This window comes from Odontesthes bonariensis, chromosome 7, assembly GCF_027942865.1.
Source record: "Odontesthes bonariensis isolate fOdoBon6 chromosome 7, fOdoBon6.hap1, whole genome shotgun sequence".
NCBI classification, from domain to species: Eukaryota; Metazoa; Chordata; class Actinopteri; order Atheriniformes; family Atherinopsidae; genus Odontesthes; species Odontesthes bonariensis.
The window spans coordinates 18626369-18649615 of NC_134512.1; the positions used below are offsets into that span (position 1 = coordinate 18626369).

General features: G+C 40.5%; 3 protein-coding genes across 5 annotated transcripts in view; 2 read left to right on the plus strand and 1 right to left on the minus strand.

Moving 5' to 3' along the window:
• The first annotated feature begins 1763 nt into the window (after window positions 1-1763).
• On the plus strand, window positions 1764-5011 carry ctsh (cathepsin H). Its single transcript, XM_075469839.1, has 12 exons — window positions 1764-1917; window positions 2055-2086; window positions 2312-2417; window positions 2512-2582; window positions 2689-2793; window positions 3313-3399; window positions 3509-3564; window positions 3668-3749; window positions 3854-3922; window positions 4016-4122; window positions 4482-4607; window positions 4694-5011. Exons 1-12 carry the CDS (start codon window positions 1851-1853, stop codon window positions 4761-4763), a joined length of 978 nt encoding a protein of 325 aa, XP_075325954.1. The 5' UTR covers window positions 1764-1850; the 3' UTR covers window positions 4764-5011.
• A 1118-nt stretch (window positions 5012-6129) lies between these two features.
• On the plus strand, window positions 6130-16893 carry blm (BLM RecQ like helicase). 2 transcript variants are annotated; one of them, XM_075469841.1, is made up of 22 exons: window positions 6130-6465; window positions 7076-7136; window positions 7227-7824; window positions 7944-8079; window positions 8567-8670; window positions 8780-8894; window positions 8980-9638; window positions 9989-10165; window positions 11070-11188; window positions 11330-11443; window positions 11562-11660; window positions 11761-11909; window positions 12019-12125; window positions 12392-12552; window positions 12689-12884; window positions 13020-13210; window positions 13293-13437; window positions 13568-13767; window positions 14658-14850; window positions 14971-15093; window positions 16149-16344; window positions 16466-16893. In XM_075469841.1, exons 1-22 carry the CDS (start codon window positions 6371-6373, stop codon window positions 16653-16655), a joined length of 4128 nt encoding a protein of 1375 aa, XP_075325956.1. In that variant the 5' UTR covers window positions 6130-6370; the 3' UTR covers window positions 16656-16893. The 2 variants fall into 2 exon arrangements, with proteins under 2 accessions (XP_075325956.1, XP_075325955.1); XM_075469840.1 differs by having other exon boundaries at window positions 7076-7824.
• A 1527-nt stretch (window positions 16894-18420) lies between these two features.
• The window catches only part of frmd5a (FERM domain containing 5a), a 62506-nt gene continuing 57679 nt past the window's right edge, over window positions 18421-23247 (minus strand). For both annotated transcript variants that reach the window (XM_075469843.1, XM_075469842.1), the window contains exon 14: window positions 18421-22001. In XM_075469843.1, coding sequence (XP_075325958.1) covers window positions 21415-22001 — 587 coding nt within the window. In that variant the 3' untranslated portion in view covers window positions 18421-21414. The remainder of the gene's footprint in view (window positions 22002-23247) is intronic.

Genomic DNA, 23247 nt, shown 5'->3' on the forward strand with positions numbered 1-23247 from the left:
AGCCAAAGGTTCGTTATACAAACCCTTACATCAAGAAAAGTTGGGAAGGTTTTCAAGAGAGGAAGAAAAACCTAAGTATGTAATTTGTTATTTCATTTGAACATTTATTTAACAGACACAAATGTCAAATATCAATCATTTTCCGTGTATTCATTGACCAAGAAGAATCGAATTTCATTTCAGCAACAAGCAACTTATAAGTCATCTGATACTCGCCCCCGGTAACATCAGTAGAATCGCAAAGAAGTGTTGCACAAACGATTTACTATTTATTAAAAGATTTTTCATTTCCAGTGGACATATGATTGGTTTTGCGTTTACTCGCTTCACAAGGCACTAAAATCGCATCTATTCACATCCTTCCGTTGACCTGAATGCATCATAACACTGTTCTGGAAGATTCAACAGTCAGCAGATTATTGAGCCTCAGGTGAGGGTGTCAGGATTGGGTATAAAAGGAGCACCTACCAAGCAACGATAGGAATAATGACGGAGATCATCTAGGCTGTTATCAATGAAAGGTGCAAATGCCTGCGTCTGGGATGATATGGGGGTGTGACACTGTTTGTAGCGTGGGTGACTAGCATATGTTTGAAGATACTTTTGATGCAGAGGGAGGAGTATATTGAGGGATGTCTCTTCCTGGGGTGGGTGAGGTTATTTCAACAGTACAGTAACAGACCTCATTCCGCACAACTAACCTCAGTGTGGCTTCAAAGAGGGAGAGTGCATGTAATTGTTTGGCCTGCCTAAAGTCCAGATCTGAAAATGTCTCTCCACTGATGGTGCATCATGACAAGCAAAATCAGATCATCAACAACCGCGGATGGCTGTGCGGCTGAAATAGTGCATTCAGCGAGAAGGAACCCAAATTATTCTAGCAAAACTGTAACAATTAAGTTTCCAATGCTTAAAAACATTTAACATTTGTAATTGAAAAGAAGGGAAACTAAGGGAAACAAGCCTCTCCCAACTTTTTTTAATACTTGTTGGCATCAAATTCCATCCATCTATTTAAACCCACGTTATCCACTTTAGAGTCGCTGGAAAGCTGAAACCTGTTCCATCTGTCATCAGGTGAAAGGCAGGGTACCCTGGACAGGGTGCCAGTCCATCACAGGACCAGCACAGAGACAAATAACCATGCACGCTCGCTCTCTCCTAGTGTCAATTTAGACTGGACTCCTGTGGGAGGAAGCTAGAGTAACTGGAGAGAAGGCACACATACATCGGCATAACATGCAAACTACACACAGAAAAAAAAACCTTGCCAGAAGGCACCAAATTATGTACAACTGAAATTTGTCAGTGAAGAAACAGAAAATGATTTCCTTATATTAAATTCTAATTTAAGTTTTTGTTGCATAAACTTCACAATTATTCTGAAAATTGAGTCTTAATTGGGATAACTTATGACGTATTTTCCACAGTTCACAGGGTATTATGTTGGTCCTATGCATAATTCTTATTGGAAGGATTTTTGCGCCTGACACAATTTAATAATGTATTTTGAATTGTTGCATTAGGCTTCGTTGAAGTCAAAAGTCTTCATTTCATGTGGAAGTTCAATTCCAATGTTTTTAACAATGTTAACACTTTTACCCTGCGGGTAAACAAAAAAATGATGATGTATAGTACTTCACCTGTTGTTCTACATCCGTATCTGACTTATACAACAATGACATGCTTCACATGCGGTCTAAAGCTATCAAGTTACGTATGAGGCGGTACTCAAAAGGGAGCAGCGCACCTCGTGACCGTCTCTATATATGGTTTCACTTCACCTTCACCGTCACTACCGGTGTCCGCAACTTAACACCGACTACAGCTTTTATGTCTTTTAAGTCAACATGAAGAGTGTTTGGCTTGTGTTTACTTTGGTGCCTGTAGTTTCAGCTTTTTATTTGTCCAAACAAGGTAAGTTACTAAGCTATAAACAGTGGCATTTACCAACTGCGCAAAGTTTCACTTTCACATCCTTCTGTGACGTTTGGGTTCACCTCTTCGTTTCGTGCACTGTATATATGTGTTTTAACTTTTTGAATAATTTCCAGATGAGTTCCACTTCAAGTCTTGGATGGCACAGGTGGGTCTGTCTAACTGGTATATCTGCTCAATACAGTGGGTAACTGGTGTACAGAGTGTTTAAAAGTTGCATGGAGTGAACAAAAATCACAGCAAGACGTTACAACAGACGTTGTTACCCAACATCTTTTTTAGCTCAATAATTGTAGTTACATAAGCTTTTATTCACACATACATAATGGATCCACTTTGGACAAAAGTTAATTTGAGGCTTCTGCATGTACAGCACAACAAAGTGTTCAACATGGAGGAGTACCACCAGAGACTCCAGATATTCACAGAGAACAAGAGGAGGATTGACAAGCACAATGCAGGAAATCATTCTTTCACGAGTAGGAGCTTTTTGTATTCGCTTCTTTTTATTTCCTACATTGTTTTGGTATGACCCATGACACATTTTGAGCTGTGTTCCGTCTCTCCCCGCAGTGGCACTGAACCAGTTTTCAGACATGACATTTACCGAATTTCGAAAGTCTTACCTCTGGTCCGAGCCGCAGGTAAAAGCATCTGTACCAGAAGCTGCCTACATCGAGGTTTTGAGGGTGGACTTTTTTTCTTCTTTTTTGTTCTAAAGGAAGTTATTTTACGCTTTGCCTTTTTCAGAACTGCTCTGCCACCAAGGGAAACTACCAGGGCAGCAATGGCCCACATCCAGACTTCATTGACTGGAGAAAGAAAGGAAGTTATGTGACACCGGTGAAGAATCAGGTGAAGTTCATTACGAAATATCCACATTATATTATTTTATGGATCTCAAAGTTAATAAGTCATTGTTGCAGACGCAATAAAAGAAAAACATGTCTCAACGCACACTTTAAATTGGGCTCAATTTGTTCTGTAGTGAAACTCATGATTATATATTGGTATGAAACATTTAACTGTGTGTGTTCCTTTGTCTTCTTTACCTCCCACACCATCGTGCTAAACGCTGTAAGGAACTGAGACACTTACAGGTCAAGGCAGGTGTAACTAGAAAGGTTAATTCCTCAATAACATTGCAATTGTTGCTGAAATTGATGCCACCGTTACAGTTACAATTATGTAACATCCTAAGATGACTGCTGTCCTGCTGTCAAGATGAGAAGATGGTCTATTGTTAAAGATAAAAGGAGAGTCATTGAAATGTTATCAATGTGCCGAAGAAAGGCGTCATAGAAACATCTTATGCTTCCTGTCACAAGCAGTTCTTGTAATTTACAGTTTTTCTTTTTTCTTGTCTTTTCACAGGGACCCTGCGGTAGTTGTTGGACTTTTTCCACAACCGGCTGTTTGGAGTCCGTCACCGCTATCGCCACCGGGAAGCTCGTTCCGCTGGTGACTGTCTTCCACATCATGATCAAAAACTGCTGCTCTTGCAAATAAAACTTGCCGTGTAGAGCAAAAAGTATTGCGGTAATCTTGAACTGCTTCTGCTTTTACCCAGTCAGAACAACAGCTGGTAGACTGTGCCCAGGACTTCGACAACCATGGCTGTTATGGGTGAGGGCCAAACGTGTTTCCAAACGTAAATTTTTTCCCTGTAACCACTGACGTGCCCATCGGTCAGACTTTTTCTTTAACAAGACGTTCATTTGTCTTCCAGTGGTCTTCCCAGTCATGCGTTTGAGTACATCATGTTCAACAAGGGACTGATGACAGAGAAGGATTATCCATATACGGCTGTGGTAAATAATGAGCTACGTTATGGCGTAGACTAAATATTAAACAAGGCTAATTATTAGATTACATATGAAGAAGCTTTTCACTTATTATTTCCCTGTTACATTAGGAAGGTATTTGTGTTTACAAACCATTGCTGGCTGCTGCTTTTGTGAAGGATGTGGTGAACGTCACAGCAGTGAGTAGTTATCAAGGTCTTCATTAGAGATCGATAAGTCTTTTTGGAGTAAGAATATGAGGAGTAACAAAAGGTTTTTCTGTTGCCCTGCAGTACGACGAGATGGGAATGGTTGATGCTGTCGCCACACGCAATCCTGTCAGCTTTGCCTTTGAGGTGACCTCGGACTTCATGCACTACCACCAGGGTGTTTACACCAGGTGAGGGCCAGTCATTAAAAGCAAGTTTTCCTTTTCTCTCTTGTTTTTGCTGCTTTGACAGTATCCACAAAACCAAAAAGTTTTGCTATACCTTCAAAACAGTTGATATTCCTTGAACATTTAGACAGATGCATTCCAAAGACTGATGATTTATTTATAACACATAGGACAAGGCTAAATTGACCCCAAACTTGTACTGGCATAAACAACTATTGCGTAGTTCATACTTTTCCTTTTGATCTAAAAGTCTACACTCTGCACTTTTCTGCCAGTGGAGCTGTTTTTTTAGAGGGTTAGTTCCTCATTCCTTATCGAAACAGTCATGCGTAAAAATAACTTGTCTCTCTTACTGGTTTCAGCACCAAATGCCACGATACCACAGACAAGGTGAACCATGCTGTGCTAGCTGTCGGCTATGGGCAAGAGAATGGTACACCTTACTGGATAGTTAAGAACTCATGGGGATCCAGCTGGGGGATTGACGGGTAATTTATTTTCTGTCACATAAAGTTAAACATCAATGACTGTATACAAACGAATGAAAGCTGATAACAGTGCTTTACTGTCGCAGATATTTCCTCATTGAACGTGGAAGGAACATGTGTGGACTCGCTGCCTGCTCATCTTTCCCAGTGGTGTGATTTTTATTTTTTTTTTCAATAAGGATCAAAGGGAATCGCGGTCCTTTTTTTAAACATCCCACAAGACAGTTTTTTTCTCCTTTGCATCAGTTGTCTGTGTTTCTTTGTACTTTGCTCAAGAAAAGTTTTAATCTCAAATGAATTATATTGATTCATATCTACATCAGTGTGTGTTTGCAATCACTAAAATAGGCACTAAAGTGCCAAATCGTTGGGATTAAATTCGCAAATAAACCATTTTAAATCTGCATGTTTGAGTCTTCATTCGCAGTATATTGCATATGTCAGTATACATTTTCCACATTCTTGCAATAATTTCAGGAGCCATTGTGTTTGAATTTTAACAGGTTTCGCTTCAAAGACAAAAATGTGTCTTAAGGAAGCTCATTCCTTTAAAAGGAAAACCTCTAGGCCAAAAGAACTGCATGATCTACTACCTCTCAGCTCACCTCACTAGTAGTGAAAATGTTAGTGTTAATTCAGTATGAAACTTGAAGTGAATATTTAAATAATGACATTTGTTTTTTCTTTTACAAGTTTTTATGACTTGAATTTTTAGTTGTGTTAAAGAGATAAATAAGTATATGCATGGGAATATTTTGCAGTATGGTAAAAATGTGGTCATATTTATCCATTTCCAGAAATTGAATCTTTAGATATGTGCAAACTCTGTATTCATTGTAAAAGTGACCCCTGCTGACCAGTGATAACAACTGGATCTGTTTAATACACTTTGTTTTCTTTTTTCATTTGATGTAAACCACATTGTTACATTCTCCCACTATTGATTCTTGCATATCAATGAAAAGAAAGGGATTCATTGAATTAACATATATGAATCAACAGTCAAAGATAAATTAATAAATAACATTAAATCAACAACAAAAACCTCACAGTGGGAGAATGGATATATGTGCTGGTTTACATGAAAGTCCAATAAGCAGTAGAGCAAATTAAACACTTAGTTTCGTGCGTATTCTGGAAGTTGGTAGACAAATGAAAAACACAAAGAAAAAAAATGAAAAGAGACGGAAAGAAAGTTTCCAATAGGGTTATTGCAAACTTGAAATATTTTTTAATGAACCAGTTATCACTGGTCAGCAGGGCTCAGTTTTACAATGGAATCTTTAGTTTGCTCAGGTCAACTTTTCTATAAGTCAGTCTTTTTAATTTTCCAGTCTATTTTCCCTATTTTTTTGTCTTCTGTAAAATCTCATTTCTGGTGTTAAACTTGAATTTGAGTTAATTTTGGATCAGTTTTTAGATTGAAATAAACTGTAGTCGGCTGCCATGGCGTCTCTAGTGTTTGTGGCACAAGACTACAGTTCCCAGATTCCTCATTCCCGCTCACCGGTGGCCAATAAGGAGTGTGATAGTTGAATGAGCGCAAATTCCAATGTTTGTGTATAGGTCCTACAGAGATTTCTCTGCGGTTTCAAATTTATCTGACCGTCTGGTTAGATGAACTAAACCAAGTTACAGCTCAACAAAGCGTCAGCCTCCTCATCTCGTGTCGCGTGCAATGCCGAGGAAACGGTCCGCAACCTCATGAACAGAGCTCGTGTTGTTAGCCTGATAACTGTTGCTAGCTCAGCTGCGTACCAACAATGTCCAATCTTCCGCAAAACAACTTGAAGGAACATTTGGCGAAGCACAGCAATGCTGCCCAAAGCAAGCTGTCACTGTCAAAGCCCAAAACGGGGTAAGTCATGAAATACGACAAGGAAGAAATACCAACTAACGGGTTAGCTCTAATCCACCAGCTGTGCAACATGATAAACATTACTAGCATAACAGGGAGGTTTGTTGATGATCTTTTATGTGGACGCAGGTAGCTGTGGCTCTGAAACACGGACTCACTCATTGAGTGTTTGTTTCACATCTTGGGATGTGGTTTTTTGAAGTCCCAATGAAGAATAGTTAAGCAGTTAGCTAAGTAGCTAATATCTGGAGTGTTTCCCATTACTCCCAGTATGCATACGAACACACAGTAAATTAAACTAAAGTAAGTCAGCTCGTGCTTAGAATTTCTGGATATAGTCACATGGAACACATTAAAAATCTTCCCTGAGATCCTTCTGCTCTTGTTAAAGCTGGACCGCAACTGGTACCAGGATCTCTTTGCCAAAATAAAGTGAGTTCCGGAAACAGATAGGCCATCAGTATTTGGCTACTTTGCATATGTCAACGCTGATTTTGGAGTTACAAACAAATAACATCCTCGCCCTAAACTGTTACGTTTGGTCTTATATATATGGTTATATGGTTATGGTCTTATATTTTTTTCTTCTTTTTTTTTCTTTTTTTGTCAGGGCCTTCTCGTTCAAGAAGAAGTCCTCATCAGGTACAGCCAAAGTGGAATACCCAACCAAGGTAATCAGCTCAAATGTTTTGGCAAACAGGAATGTCAATGTCCCTCAGAGCAGTTTGGTGACTAAATCTCCTTTGACATTTTCAAACAAGCTTGAAAGACCTCAAAAATCCAAAATCAACAACTTCTTCTCTGTAAGTTCAAAATGCCAGTCAGACTCAACCAGCTCAGCAGGTAGTCCCTCTCCAGCATGTCAGACTCCCTCGGCGGTGTCTGGCACTAAAGTGACTCCGGCTCCGATTAAATCTGATGGCCAGTTTGGCTGTGACAGTGGAAGGAATTCCAAAAGTCTGGACGCATCTGGATTTCCAATAGATGACTGGGATGATTTTGATGACTTTGAAACACCGGCCAAAACAAAAAACGACTCATTCTGCTCGGACATTTCAGGAAAAGTCACCAAGCCATTGTCATCTCCTAATGAAGAATTCACAGGTAGCAGTGATGCTTGTGATGTGAAATCAGAGTTAAGCAACAAGAATGATGACCAGACTGATAAGCTGGAGCACATCGTCGACAAAGCTGCAGTCTCACCAGGGCCTATTTTGGCTCAGGAACCAGCAGAGTATGAAGTGGATGATTCTCCAGTCAAAAAGATCCGAAGAAGTCTTCCTGCACATGTAAAGTCAGTCTTGAGTGACAGCGAGGAGGACATCGGTGCCGTGTCTGAACCTTTTGAAGATCAGAAAGGTAACTGGGCGGTTATCATATTTTATCTCAACATTGAAAAGCAGATACAGACCTATACAAATAAATAAATTACACTAAAACACTCTTGAGCGATGATGGAATATTTATTTGTCTTTCAGACACTAGCAAAAAGTGGATTGACTCAAAGGTGATAGAACTTATTGACAACTCAGAGCCTGAAGATGACCTCGACTACATTCCTCCCTCACCTGTCCCTGAAGAGATATCTTATACAATCCCTGCATTGGAGACAAGGTTGGTGTTTTCAGTTTCTTTATGTTCTGCGCCTCTGTGCAGGGGCTGTTTACAAGGTGCAACATTGATGAAGGAAAAGTCTTTCATGCCATATATGTGTGCAGTTTGTCTTAAGTTGGATTATATTTCTACTAAAGCTCCCTAAGCTCCCTTCAGTAACCTGGGACGCTGTTTTGAGATTTGTTTGAGTCAATTAATATCCTGTAACTTAGTGCAGTTTGGCGATATGTAAATGGTTGGTGCTTTAGGGGGAATTATAATTTGAAGAGAAGTTATAAGTAGTCACATGTGTGCTTTATAGGAGGTGGCACCTCTACAGAGATGGCACATACAGTAGACCCCCAGCTAGTCATGAGTCACAGGTGTTCAGGGTCAGCTTTAATTCATTAATATCATCAGTATATTGATTACTGGATGGCCTTTATTGACACATACATTAAAACCTGGCAATGAAGAGAAATCCAAAGCTTTTAACTTTTTTTAACAGAACCAACACAGCTGGTACTCAAAGTAGAAACAATCCCGTTGAGTCAAAGGGCTCCACCACAACTGTGCCTGAACCTGCTGATCTCCACTCAAGAAACAAAACGAGTGAGTTTTTTTGCTTTCTACCCTTTTAACTCTTTATATTCAGGACGATTTTGTTCATCATTTTGTGCTCTCACCTTCATTCGGATTGCTCCTTTTGTACTTGTTGCAGATGAACAACTTTTCAGTATCATGGAGTCCATTTGTTCTTTGGTTGATTCCGTCCCTGAACACGAACTAATAGGTTTATCCTATGGGAGTGAGCTTTTACTAAAGAGGGCTCTGAGGTGTGTTGCTAACGTCTTTGGTCATGTTTCATTGCGTTTAATGTCGTCTCTGGATGACTGCAGGCATATTCTCTCTCTCCTGCAGGAAGAGGATTCTTGCTACTGGTGGAGACTATTCGTTCAGGATGCAGCAGCCAGACAGCACAGTCATTTCTGAGGGCAGCTTTAAAGAAACTACTTCTTCTAGCTGTGGTACATTTAGTGTCCTGTCATCCAACAGCTCTTTGCCTGTGGACTCGAAGAAGCCTCAACAGCCCAGAAGATCCTCTGTTATCTCTTTGGATTATGACTCTGATGATACCGATTTAATGCCTTTTGAAGGGAAAAACTCCAGGACGGTATGTGCGGAAAGTGAGTTTGCTTGTGACTCTCCATCGGCCCACAGCTCCAAAAAGCAACATTTCAATCTCTCTGATAAAACTAGCACTGACCTCAACGATTCAGATCTCTTCTTCTCAGCCAAGAAGCCGGAGGCCGTGATGCAAAATAAATCTAAGACCCCAACTTATACTACGGCAGAAAATGCTGAAGCAGACGACTTTTACGTCGACGACTTTGACATAGATGACTTTAATGATTCAGATATCCCTGATTACTTTGAGCCGCCAGCTTCATCGGCTTCAAGTCAAAACTTCAGCACTGTGATTACAAAGGTGAAAGAAGGGGGACCAAGCAAATCCTCATGGGAGAAGAAACCAACGACGCCTGTTTCTGAACCTAAAACTTCAAAGATTTGTTCCCCAGGCAAGTCAACATAGTTAAAATCTATTTGAATGTCTATTGATAAAGTTATTGCAAGGCAAGAACTTGTCGCTATCTGGCCCAAAATTCTCAAAGCCACAAATCCTTTGGATATGCCCACTAGATGGCACTAAATTGAACTAAAGACAGCACAAGATTGCTTTTATCAGTTTGAATATAAAAAGGTATAATTCATTTCATTAAATCAACCATCTCAAATGTAAAATTCTGTAGGAATGCTCAATAGTTTTGGTCCAGAAAACAGGGCATTCTGATACACATTCAGTGCTTGATGTCAGGGGTTTGTGGTGTATGTTAATGTTGGAGTTACAATTTCACATCTTATTTTGCAGAGCCCACCTTCAAAAACCCGGCTCACGATCGCTTCAGAGGGTTCAACTTCCCCCACACACAGGAGATGATGAAGATCTTTCATAAGCGTTTTGGTCTTCATCAGTTCAGGTTTAATCAGCTGGAAGCCATTAACGCTACAATTCTTGGAGAAGACGCATTTGTCCTGATGCCCACAGGTTGGTAGAAGCCGGTATAAGTGCAGTCTGCTGCGTCCTCACAAATGCAGTTTAATTTTAGAGTAAAACCGGTTTGTGTCCAAGTCATCACTCGAGCACCGAGTCTGAAATGCGTGTCGCATGAACATTCGTGTATAGTAAAAATGCACGTGACAGTACAAACAGGACGCAGATGGGTCGCAATGAGAAAATGAAGTGAAGCTGTTACTGAAAGCAACTTTAAGGTCATGGAAGTTCAAGCCATGGATTAGGCAGATGTAGTGATACTTTAGAGAGATAACAGGAGCATTATGGAGCCAGACAAAACCAGAGCAAAATGAGTGAAGCACCTACATAAGAAGAATCAAATCATGGAACATTTGTAGACCGAAATGTAGTGGTTAATGTACTATTTAGTTTTCAAAATGTCAGATGACGCCATCAGTAGTTCTGTATGCGTAAGTTTCTGCTTATCGTAAAAACACAAAGCTGAGTTTTCAAACTCAAACTGGGTCGGCACCTTTTCAAAAAAATTAAATCTAAAATGCATTGTATTCTTCAGGGTGTAGTCGTCTAAAATATATCGCAGCACTTCCCCGTAACGTAACTAAACGAATATGTTGGATCAGTGCAGACAGACGCTCAAATCAGCTCAAATTTGATGCCATTGAGGAACAAAATTTGTAAAGTCTGATGGACTGTAATTGTACTGTAATTTTCCTTTATGCTAACATGAAATCTACATGCAGCTATGTTCTGGCAGTGCATGTGTAGACTCCAATCAGTTCCACAGTCATCCAAACTGTCCTCCTGCCTGTCTTCTGTATTGCAGTTATTTCTGTACGAAGAACTTTTACTTTAGGAATCCTATATAACTACATTGAAGATATTCAGATCTCTCACACTGGTGTCGGTATTTTTCCAGGTGGTGGTAAAAGTTTGTGCTATCAGCTGCCTGCCTGCATCTCTCCTGGAGTAACCGTTGTCATTTCCCCACTCAAATCACTTATTGTAGACCAGATCCAGAAGCTCACCACCCTAGATGTAAGTATGTTTTTTTTTTTATTATTCCACTGGTCTGGTTAGAGAGAAGTCAGTTTTAATCAATTTACAAAGTTGACAATTAAGAGAAACATTTGGCAGTTTGGCAAAGATTGATTTACTATGTCATGTCCAACGTTTCAGATTCCAGCAACAAGTCTGTCTGGTGACAAAAGTGACAGTGAAGCAGGAAGGATTTATATGCAGCTTTCCAGGAAAGACCCCATAATTAAACTGCTGTATGTCACACCTGAGAAGGTGAGTATGGGGGGTTTGCTCATGTTTCGTGAAAACTAAGTGTTTTTCTTTATTATTTACAATATTTAACTTTTTGGGCAACTTCAGACTGACGCATCTTTTTTTTTTTTTCTTCAAGGTGAGCGCAAGCAACAGGTTAATTTCCGCCCTGCAGAACCTGTATGAGCGAGGCCTCCTGGCCCGCTTCGTCATAGACGAGGCACATTGTGTCAGTCAGGTGCGTTCTTTCGCTTTTGATTTCACACACTCTGCTCCAGGCTCTTAGGTTTTTTTTGTAGCTGTTGTTGTAAATCATCGCATCCCTTCAAAACTTTTAGTGGGGCCACGATTTCCGTCCAGACTACAAGAAGTTGCATGAGCTGCGTCAGAAGTTTCCCAGCGTGACACTGATGGCTCTGACAGCCACCGCCACCCCCCGTGTGCAGAAAGACATCCTGAACCAGCTGAACATGACAAGGCCACAAGTGTACGTGTTCACTTTGGGGCTGTGATTTATTTATAACTGCAATTCTTGACACTGACCTCAGATAGTCAACAGTTACTGCACATAATTTCCCATCTGATGCATTTTCCAGATTTACCATGAGCTTCAACAGAGCTAATCTCAAGTACTCTGTGCTGCCCAAGAAACCCAAAAAGGTTGACGAGGACTGCATTGGCTGGATCAAAAAGCACTACCCACGTAAATGATTCAGTACCTCATCTTAGTGCATGCTATTTTCAGAGCGCTGATGTTACTGCAGTGTAAAAAATTCAACTGTACACTTTGAGCTGTCTGTCTGGATATAGTTTAGAAAAGGTCTAAGTCTGCAGATAAAAGTCCAGGTTATTTCAGTTTTTGTCTCATAAGATGTTCGGTAACCGCATTAAGTTTTGATTGATCCCACTTGGTCACATTTTGTCTGTGATTTAGTGTCTGTAAACGCCTTTTTTTTCTGTTTGTGGCAGGTGACTCTGGCATCGTGTACTGCCTGTCTCGTAATGACTGTGACGCCATGGCAGAGAGTCTGCAGAGAGCAGGGATTCTGGCTCTGTCGTATCACGCAGGACTGCGTGATGGCGACAGGGAATACGTGCAGACCAAATGGATCAATCAGGATGGTTGCCAGGTCAGGTCACAACTGTTAAAGACTATGAGTAAACCTGTCAGGTCAGACACTTGATAAGGTAACATGATGCTTGAAGGATTTAGAATACAATCTGAGAGATACTGCTCATTGTTCTTGTTTCACTTTTGTTTACCAGGTCATCTGTGCCACTATAGCGTTTGGCATGGGTATTGACAAGCCAGATGTGCGCTACGTGATCCACGCTAGTTTACCTAAATCAGTGGAGGGATACTATCAGGAGTCGGGGAGAGCTGGCAGGGATGGAGAGATCTCTCACTGCATTCTGTTCTACTCCTACTCTGATGTCCACCGCATCAAGAGGATGATCAGTAGTATGTGGCATAAATATGGACCCTCTTAGTTGGATGCTAAAAGATTATGGTTAATTGTGGTTATTTTTGTTTTAGTCAGTCAAGTTTTCTTGTCAGTCTATTTGGTGAATTCACTTGGCTCTTGTGTTATCACAGTGGACAGAGAAGGTGACAGACACGCCAAGGCAACTCATTTCGACAACCTACACAGCATGGTGCACTTCTGTGAGAACGTGATGGAGTGCAGACGGATTCAGCTGCTCGCATACTTTGGGGAGCTGAAGTTCAACAGAAGCTTCTGTAAAGACCATTCAGACGTCAGCTGTGACAACTGCTACAAACCCAACGTAGGAATCGTCAGTTCTCCGTCAGTTATGCGTGTTAAATTTCCCTGGCCAACACTAATCTTTGAATATTCTTTTTATGCAGCAATACAAGGTGAGGAACGTGACTGAAGATGTGAAGAAGATCGTCAGGTTTGTCCAGGAGAACTGTGAGAAAGTTGGAGCGAGGTTTGGCAAGACAGGTCATCAGAGCAGACTGACTTTAAACATGCTTGTGGACATCTTCATAGGTACACGGACATGCTTTCACTTTTTTTAAACTGATGTCATAGATGCAGATTTTCAGCGAGAGCTGTGTTTGTATACTTTGTAGTGAGAACCGAATATGTCCTCATGTTGACAAATGTTTGTTTTTGCCAGGCTCCAAATCAGCCAAGGTACAGACGGGAATGTTTGGGATGGGAGGAGCTTACTCTCGGCATAATGCCGACCGTCTCTTCAAAAAACTGGTTCTGGATAACATCCTGGTGGAAGACCTCTACATCACCTACAACGGCCAGGCTGTTTCTTACACATCTGCTGGATCAAAATCCATGAACGTGCTGTCTGGGCACATGCAGGTAACAAGTCAAGGCCCGTGTCTGTCCAGTTGTTCCCTTTGAGTGCAGCGATCTACCTTTTTTGTGCAGCCACTCAGAGCCCACTTAAGATCTCAGAACTTTTCAGAAAGGCAGTAAGGCACGAGTGTCGCAGCCGCTTTTATTTTTTTTTTTAAGGAAATCTTATCTTATGAGCAGAAACTGTAACCCGTGTAACCAGAAACAAATGGAAGATAAACTTGTTCCTGCTGTGTCCTTAAATTCCGAGCTATAGGCTATAATATGTCAGACGGAAATGATCGGAACCAAGAAAAAGCTCATCTGTGGGAGCAGAGATAATTAAAAGACTGAATGGTGACGGTAACAGTATTGATAATGTGGTGGGAAATGAGAATGACCCAAAGTCTGTCCTGTCGGTGACAGCAGAACACAGACCATCTGTGAGGCTAATCATCACCCTGAATGTTGTGCTCTTTTATGTATAATAGAATCATAATCATTGATCTATAGTTAACCCAAAGTAGGCCCAGAACCCAGCTCCTTCCCAGCACCCAGCACCCAACTCCTTCTAGTTGCTCTTAGCTGATGTTCAGTGCACTGATTTCTCATACGAATTTTCACATGGTGACGTCTCCCTGCACCACGGCCGTCAGACTGAGTGGAACCTCTTCAATAATGTTTGCTTGTGTGATATCTGATGTAATGAGATTCATCCAGCCTTGCATAGTAAAGCGAGGTGGTTACTTAAAAACTACATTTGAGATTTTTCTAATAAATTTAGCACATTAATATCAGAATGATTAACTTGCCATGGCCGTAATACACTGTTGAAGGTTTAAGGAAAAATTTGACTGTTTGCTTTACATTTTAACTAAAAAGATTTAACGGTAACTGTAAATTGTCACTTCCAGGTGGAGTTTTATGAGACCGAGAGTGCGTCAAGCATCAGGAAACATAAAGCCGTCGCCAAGAACGTCTCCCAGAGAGAGGAGAAGGTTCAGGAGTGTCTGAAGGCGCTGACAGATCTGTGTAAACAGCTGGGCAAAGCATTTGGCATTCACTATTACAACATTTTCGCCACTTCCACGTTGAAGAAGATATCTGGTAATTTCTGAAATGATTGTTGGGATTGTTTGTCTTGGAATGACTCAGATTGCATTGCATTGCACATGTTACCATTAGCTTCTAATTAATTTATTTATTTCTTCTTCTTGTCACGAACAGAAAAGCTTTCCTCTGACCCTGAAGTCCTTCTACAAATTGACGGTGTGACAGAGGACAAGCTGGAGAAGTATGGAGCTGAAGTCATTCAGGTGCTAGAGAAATATTCAGAGTGGCAGCTACCTGGTAAGCAACCCAACATGCAAGAGTTTTGCACCTCACATCCCTTCCTGCGCTGCTTGATATATTTCCCCAGTTGCAAAAAGTTGGAGCAGGACCACGTTTACCACTGTGGAGCATCTTTTCTTTTAAAAAGAGGCCATCAAATGTCTGTGAACTGAGGAGACCATATGCTGGATCTTAGGGGGGAGGAAGATGTCCCGTTGTTGTTTCATATTGGATTCTAGCTGCTCATCAGTCCTTTTGTCGTGTTTTGTGTGCCATGATGCCCCAAATGTTTCCAGTTTGTGAAAGGACTGGACTGCAGGCAGGCCAATTCAGCACCTTAACTCTTCTACTATGTTGTAATAGATGCAGTATGTGGTTCACCATTATCTTGCTGAAATATGCAAGGCCTTCCCTGGAAAAACATGTCACCTGATTGGGAACAGATGTTGCTCTGAAACCTTTATATATCGCTCAGCATTGATGGTGCCTTTCCAGATGTGAAAGTTACAAATTCCATGGGTAGCAAGGCACCCAGATATCATCAGATGCAGACTTCTGAGTGCCGATTACAAACCAGATGGTCCCTCTCCTCTTCAGTCCGGAGGATGCGATTTCCCTGATTTTCATAAAGAGTTTCCCATTTTGATTCATTTGACCACAGAACAGTTTTCCACTTTGCCATCTCAGTCCATATTAGATGAGCTGTGGCCCAGAGAAGACAGCAGTATTTCTTCATCGTTCACATATGTCTTCTTCGTCGTGGGATAGAGTTTTAATGTGTTCCTGAACTCATGCAGTGATTCCCATGACAGAATTGTGCTCATTTTTAATCTAGAGATGTACTTTAGCTGATAGAATATTTAAAGTCTTTGTAATTATGTATTGGAAAAACATTGTTCTATTTGTAGACACAGCTTTTTTTCTTTTTTTTTATTGCTGAACCTCTGCTCGTCTTTTCTTCTGAGAGACCTTTCTAAGGTGCTCCGTCGTCCAAACTTTTTTGTGATGTGTTGCTGCCATCAAATTTAAGATGAGCCAAAACTCTTGTTAAAGTCTTATTGTCTGTGTGGCAGAGGAGCAGTCTGTGGATGCTGGAGACGGGTGGATTGACACCACCAGAGGCCGCACACATGAAGAAGAGGATGACGTGGAGTCCTCCACCTACTTCCATAATCAGGCTGCTCAGGGACAGAAGAGAAAGAAAGCTCCATTCTTCAAGTATTCCAAGAAGAAAAAAGGATATGGCAACACGAGCTCCAGTTCTAAAGGGTGTGTAGAGGTTTTCCACATCTCAGTGTCAAGATGGAGAACATGGTTAACCATAAACTTAGCTTCATAGCCTAAATTGTCTAAGTTGTCTCCTCCTCTTCTTGCGTTGTTGTGGATGCAGTCGCGGTTACAGCAGCAATAAGTCGTGGTCATCATCCAGCTCCAGAGGTGGTTCACAAAGTGCAGGTCGAGGGTCCAGGAGCTCAGCGGGAGGTGCTCCAGCAGGCAGACGACCAGGATTCTTGGCTGCTCCGATGCCTCAAAGCAGCAACCGGCCCTTCTTAAAGCCCACGTTTTCAAACATGACCTGAAGACTGCTCGTTTCTGAGCCTGAGATTGTTGGGTAGAAAGCTGCTCCTTCACTACATTTTCTAGCAATTTGTGATTGAATTCCTGAAAATATTGACCTTTTATACCACGACTGTGTTTACTGAAACTGTATTTTCCACTTCTGTACAGCTATTGCATGTTGTCTGAACCAACCAATGTGGCTATTGTAGATATTTGTATAATTTAAAATGTATTTGCTCACTGACTAGAGCGCTTGACTGTCCTTTTTTTTTTTTTTTTTTTTTTCAATTCTTTATATTAAAGACCTACTTCAATTTTGTTCCCGATTATTTCTTCAACTGGTTTACACTTGCTAGACAAGACAATTATGTAATGACCAAACGACAGGGAAGACGCATCACATTTTTATTTTAAGTTTATTTCAAGTTTGAGTTGTTTTCTTTAATGGCACCAGTTACAAGGGACTATTGGAGAGAAACAATATTTTATACTGACTTGTACAGAAGGTGACCTACAGTACAAACATGGGTTCGGAATGGATCCGACTAAACATGAAGTGGATTTGGCACATGGATTTATATACTGAGATATCTAGTCCAAGAATAGAACGAGGCAGACTACATAACATGCCACAAGGCATGTATATGTGAATGCGTTGTTGTGTGAGGGTCCATCTGCTGGGAGCTAACAAAGGAAGCAGATGTCTTTAGTGACTGGTGGACAATCATATAGCCAATTGAGAATGAAAAGTTTTATTTACATTGCATTTTGGTTGTGTAAGTCCTTATTTTGCCTTCATTCAAATCAGTGAAACTTTGCTCCCGAATATTATTCTGCGGCCATTCTATTAATGAGCTATCTGATTGTTAATGAAACGTAGAAAAGTACAGGAGGTGACGAATTAACAAGAACACCTCACGGGAAAACACTAGAAAAACCCTCAGACGTTAACATCTGGAGTCACATTAAACCATACAGGCGTTAGTCATAGAGTCCATCCCGGTTCTTGTATATTTAAATAAAATCGATATTTTATCTCCCAGTGCATCACATATGTGAAAGATTGTGTTTCTTCAAGTACAGATGAGCCTATTTGGTTGATAAACCACTGATGGTAAAAACTAGGTCAGCAACAATGACAGATCTGACCAAACCTTTTAGCCATCTTCTGCTCAGAAAAAGGAAAAAAATTAAATAAACTAAACATGTAAACATGACACAGCAAATGTTTAAGGTTCGTCGCAGGAAACCTCCCAGGACAAACTGAAGAGATTTTGGGCTGCCTGGTGTTCCTTCCAAACATTTTCAGTCATTGTCGTCCCTCTTCGCATCAGGGTAATAAAGATGGAAAGGTCTGTAGCTCCATGGGATGCGTCTCCATTCCTTCATCTTTCACACTTTGGTAATTGTAGGTCAGGATCCAGGCACATGGAGCAATCTGATTTAATGATGAACCAGCAAAGAAAACAGCAGAACACCCATACAAGAGACCTCTTAATGGATTCTGCGTTTTATAAAAAAAAATGTTATGGTAACTCAGTGGTCGCATCATCATAGGAGTCATCACAGCAGCAATGTGGTAAGTGCTTTTCTAGAAACACAACGAACACATTTGACCTATCAAACATTATTCAACAGTTTATCTTCATGGACAAGTTTGTAAATCACATCATTTTGCTCTTACAGCTGGTTATTGCTCCTTGAATAATGCTGTTTTTTAAAAAAAAATAAAAATGTTGCATGCTCAGAGAGAGAGAAAGAGAGAGAGAGACCACTGAAGCTACATAATGCTGATAAATGTTTAAGAAACACCTTTGCAGACAGACTTTTAAAACATGTTCAACATCGCAGCCTGATTAAGTCATACTGATGTCAGAAGAGGTGTAATAAACATTGAGCATGAAACACCAAAAACGTAAACCCTCCCATTCTGCTTCACCCCTTTTTGGGAAAAAATGTGCTTCATCTTCGCATCTGCCGTTTACTGGGTCTAAAAAAGTAAGCTCCTAAACCGTATGGACGACAGGAGTCTTTGCCAGTGTAGCTCGAATGATTTTAGATTTCATCCAGCATGGTTCTGCCTTCACCAGAGATAACTGTGGTTTGTAAAACATATTGAGCTACAGGAGTGGATCCAGCCACAACACCACAGTGCATGCTACTCTATTATCAGGACTACAGCTAAGCTGGGGACTGATGGGCTCTGTTTACGCAGGAGCACACAGAAAAGTAGCACCATCAGGCCTTCAGTGGAGCAGCTGCAGGTGGATGTGTTGGTAGAAAAAGAAAGAAAAAAACAAACCCTGTACAGCCATTAGATTAATGAGCCACAAAGTGCCCTCCATTCCCAAGTCATAGTGTTAAATCCCCCAGTCTTCTGTGCCTCAAGCCTTTCACTTTTCTTGCTTGTAATTCCTTCTCAGCTTTGATCTGCCCAGTCTAAACATACACTGCTATCACCTCAAACCTTGTTTCCATTCCTACACATAGACACACTAAAACTTACACCTGCACTTTGTGCAGAAGGTACACATGCAATACAAAAAACAGGTTTTACCCAGAATCCCAGCAGCCGTGATAGTTATTGCTCCCAGGAGCTGTGAGGCAGAAGATTCTAGAACCTGACTGAAATATGAACTGGAAGAAGTTGTTTGATATACTTGCTGCAGATATGTAGATATATATATATACTGTTTTGAAACTATATGAAAATACAAGGAAGAAAGTGCACAATATACTGTATGTAAAAAAAAAATGTCATAGTTACAGTATCTATTATAGTTTAGTTTCAGGCTGTAACTGTTTTTTTCGTCATTGATTTTCTCTATTTGTCAAATCAATTCATGGTAAATTCTCTGTTACCAAGATGACGTTTCAAAATTACTTTTATATTGCCAACAGCCCAAAATATCATCATTTAAAATGCTGAAGAAAATAAAATCCTCACAATGTAACACCTGAACCTGACAATGACAAATGCAAGTGTTCAATGTTCATTTCTGAAAATAGCTGCCAGTTCATTTCTGTCAACCAATGACTGATCAGTTTAGCCCTAGTTCTGTCTTGTGTATTGTCAAATGAGTTTTTAGCTGGAAGTTAGGTCATAAGTCAAGAGTGTTTGTCAGTCTGTTGTTTGAGCTGGTCAGGCTCTCAGTCACCTCACCACCTTCTTCAAGTAAAACAAAACATGCTAAAATAATAGAAACATGTATTTTTGGATTATTTGTGACACTGTACTGATATACACATTTCTTTTTTTTTTTTTAATTTTTTTACACGAGTACATACTGAAGATGATCATTGACGCGTACGTACACTGAAGGCTGACTGACTGCTGGTGGAGTGGTGGGAGGTGTGATCACTGGTGAGTGGATCTGGATAAAAGCTGTTTTTCCAACCCATTCCCCACATTTCCTTAAATGCTTCTGTCCTCACTTGAAACACAGCGCTAAAAAAGGTATAATTTAATCTTCAATAACAAAATAACATTTCAGCTCTATTAAAATATACATGGAAAAAACTGTCAATATATTAGGAAACAAACTAATCTGTACAAAAAGTACATCATTACTCTTAATCTAGCAGTAATAATATAGTATGATACATAAATCTAAGAGCAAGGTGGATAGGAAACCAAAATAGATCAAACTCTTCATAAAAAGAAATCATTGAAATTCATCGAATTTCAATTTGATGAAAAAATGCAAATCAACTTAATTGGAGAAATAACAGAACAACTGAAGAAATGAGCACATTCAAAGTAATTAATCATTAAAACCATATCAGCATTGCACATCTATCGCGGCTATTATCTATTGGTGCCAGTGACTCTTTGCTCATCATGAGCATTTCTCTAACTGCATCAGACACTACCAGGACACATATCACTACTGCTTTATATCGCTGTATCCTTATAAAATGTTAGAAAAACTACTTGATCTCCATCAGCTGACCTTGTATGCGACTGTATGCTGAATTCTAATTGTCCTAAACAATCCAAAAAGTTTCTAAACAGTCATCAATAGCTTTTCAAAAAAAGGCATTTGGTAATCACCTTGTCTGTTTTACCGTTTCATGAACCTTCTCTATTTTTCCCATCACACTGTTCTTCTCTTTCTAATTAGGTTAAGCCGCTGTCTGTCTTCTGACGGGGATGAATCAACACGTATTATTCAGCTTTGACTCTTTCACAGCAGATGGCCTTTTGACTCAACTCTAACATAACTTACCTCCATCTCTTTGAATCAAATCAACTTCCTTGATTACCATTCATTAACTCTCCTCCTTCTCTTATGCAAATATGTCTGAGCATAATAAATAAATAATGATGAAGGCAACATTCATCTGTTGCAACAGAATCTTCCGTTAAACGAACAGTTTGTAATTCTTCAGTTCTTTGATTTTCTTTTTTTTTTTTTCTTTTTGTGTTATTTGAAAACGTAAAATGCTTCAAATGCCGAAAATGATTTTTAAAAAATGCAAAAACGAAACAAAAGAAAAAAGTCTCCAGGCTTTGTGGGGGGAAAAATGTAAAATAGAACATAAGCGAAACGAGGAGGTTGGTGGAGAGTGGAGCAACTTAAAGTGGAGGAGAGGGGAGGGGGAGGGGTTGAGAGATCCTGGCCCGATGTTACCAGGAGTGGTCCAAGCTGTATGTCAGCAGGAGGAGGAGGAGAGAAGCAGGGTTCATGGTTAGGACGAGGCTGCCCACCATCCCTCCGAAGTCCTAACCGGCGTCTCAGACCCCCAAACGAGCGTACAGACTCTACGACCGCACTCTCACTTGTTAATGAGCAACCCGCCCACCCAACGGAGCTTGCAGGCAAACCACCGCCTGAGGGGACAAAAGTATTCATAATGGAACTGCTCAAATTCGGGGGTCTGGCGGATATCACTTAAAAATGCAATGTCAAGGTCTGACTCGGTGAGGATGATGAGAAGTAGAAGCAAGACAAAGAGGAGTCCAATGGTCACAAGGAGCAAACGCAGGACACTTAAGACAAACTTATTCACCTGTTCCACCTCGCTGAGGGCCGAATCCCCCCCTGCACCCTCCTGTGCAGATCTACTGTCCGCACCAAAATCACCCCCTTCCCCACGTGGGGGCGTGCCCGCCTCCGACTCCTTCTCCTCTTCAATGCTGCAGGGTGCCCCATTGATTTGGCGAGACACGGCCAGCTCCATGCTGTGCTCGGCCACTGGAGTGGGGAGGACACTGTCAGATGGACTGTAGGCCTCATCTGAGATAACTGCCACCCTATCGCTGGCATCTGTGGCCAGACTCCGGGAGCGTGGCATGAAGGACTCTCCATGAGACACTGAACGCACTGGTGTAGAGTGGGCACTGTCACGCAGGGACTCCAGACCTGGTTCAGAAGGGAAAAAGGGGGAAAATAGACAGCAATATTACGCACATTGCACAGCTCAATTAAAGATTACTGGTAGAATCTGTGGCCTTATACATAAACATACAGAGTGTGTTTGTGAATAAGAGAACTCTTTATTAAGACTAAAAAATTCTACCACTGTGTCCGATCTAAGGAGTGACTAAAGAAACTTTTTATTGATGCTTTTATTGTTTTAATAAGAAACGGGGTACCTATGTCATGAACTTGATAAATTAGTGACACATTGAGTCAGCACTGAGGCCCAGTGCATGATGGTTTATGAGGGGCATGTACATCCCAGTGCATTATAATGTTCTATTTGCTACACAGCTGTGAACATATTCACAATTGTTATCATTCTACATTCCACATGGGCTCATTTAGTCATTTCAATCAATACTTATTTAAATTTAGCTTTGCTATGTAACACAGAAGTAGGACTGAAAAAGTGAATTAATGTTACTACTTTTTATCTATCCATTTATTTTCTGTGTTTTGTAATTCCATTTTACTCCGAAGTGACACCATTACCAGGGGGTTTGGATTTATTATAGTTACTCCTTGGATGTTTGAAAATTCACATGCACATAGATATTTATTTCCTTATGTTTATCTAAAATAACACAAGAGTATTTGACGTTTTATTTATTTGTATTTGTTGCTCTTTGGCTCCCTCTTCAGTTATAAAAGCAAATCTTTGTTTTAGCCCTGCACATGTACAATCACATGCACAAATTTGTGCTCAAATGCCCACAAAAATGTCGAGTAACTGTAAAGCAAAGGGCTGTGGTAGGGCCAGGAAAACAAAGTAGTGAACAGCGGTATATCCACCCCTCGGGCACTCCAGTGCAGTTTCAGGCTCCAGAATGTACATATCAATGATATGAGTGAGAAGCACATAGTTTTAAAGGTTCACAAACTTCTCTTGTGTGGCTTTTAAATGCTGATCATTTGAATACTATAATCTACATTATTGGATATTTGTGGAGAAGGTCTCGCCTGTCATCACTTTCAATTGCTGGACAGAGTATGAATACAAAGTGACATTACCTGGAATATAAATCTACCATAAACCAGCAAACAACTATGCCGACTACAGTTAGCTTAATTAATTCACGGGTGAAAAAAATATTTTAGGGGAAAGTAATGACTGATGCACTTTTGTATATTTTCCATTGCTGAATATGCTGGTTTTGGTGGTTAGTTTCATTTGTGGTGTTATTGC

Bases quoted from the DNA above. Each gene is read 5' to 3' on its own strand.
- ctsh (XM_075469839.1), top strand. From the start codon at position 1,851: ATGAAGAGTGTTTGGCTTGTGTTTACTTTGGTGCCTGTAGTTTCAGCT. The intron at 2,087-2,311 runs GTGGGTCTGTCT...CTGCATGTACAG, and splicing joins TCAAGTCTTGGATGGCACAG to CACAACAAAGTGTTCAACAT. The intron at 2,794-3,312 runs GTGAAGTTCATT...GTCTTTTCACAG, and splicing joins TGACACCGGTGAAGAATCAG to GGACCCTGCGGTAGTTGTTG.
- blm (XM_075469840.1), top strand. From the start codon at position 6,371: ATGTCCAATCTTCCGCAAAACAACTTGAAGGAACATTTGGCGAAGCAC. The intron at 9,639-9,988 runs GCAAGTCAACAT...CTTATTTTGCAG, and splicing joins TTCAAAGATTTGTTCCCCAG to AGCCCACCTTCAAAAACCCG. The intron at 11,444-11,561 runs GTGAGTATGGGG...TTTTTCTTCAAG, and splicing joins TGTATGTCACACCTGAGAAG to GTGAGCGCAAGCAACAGGTT.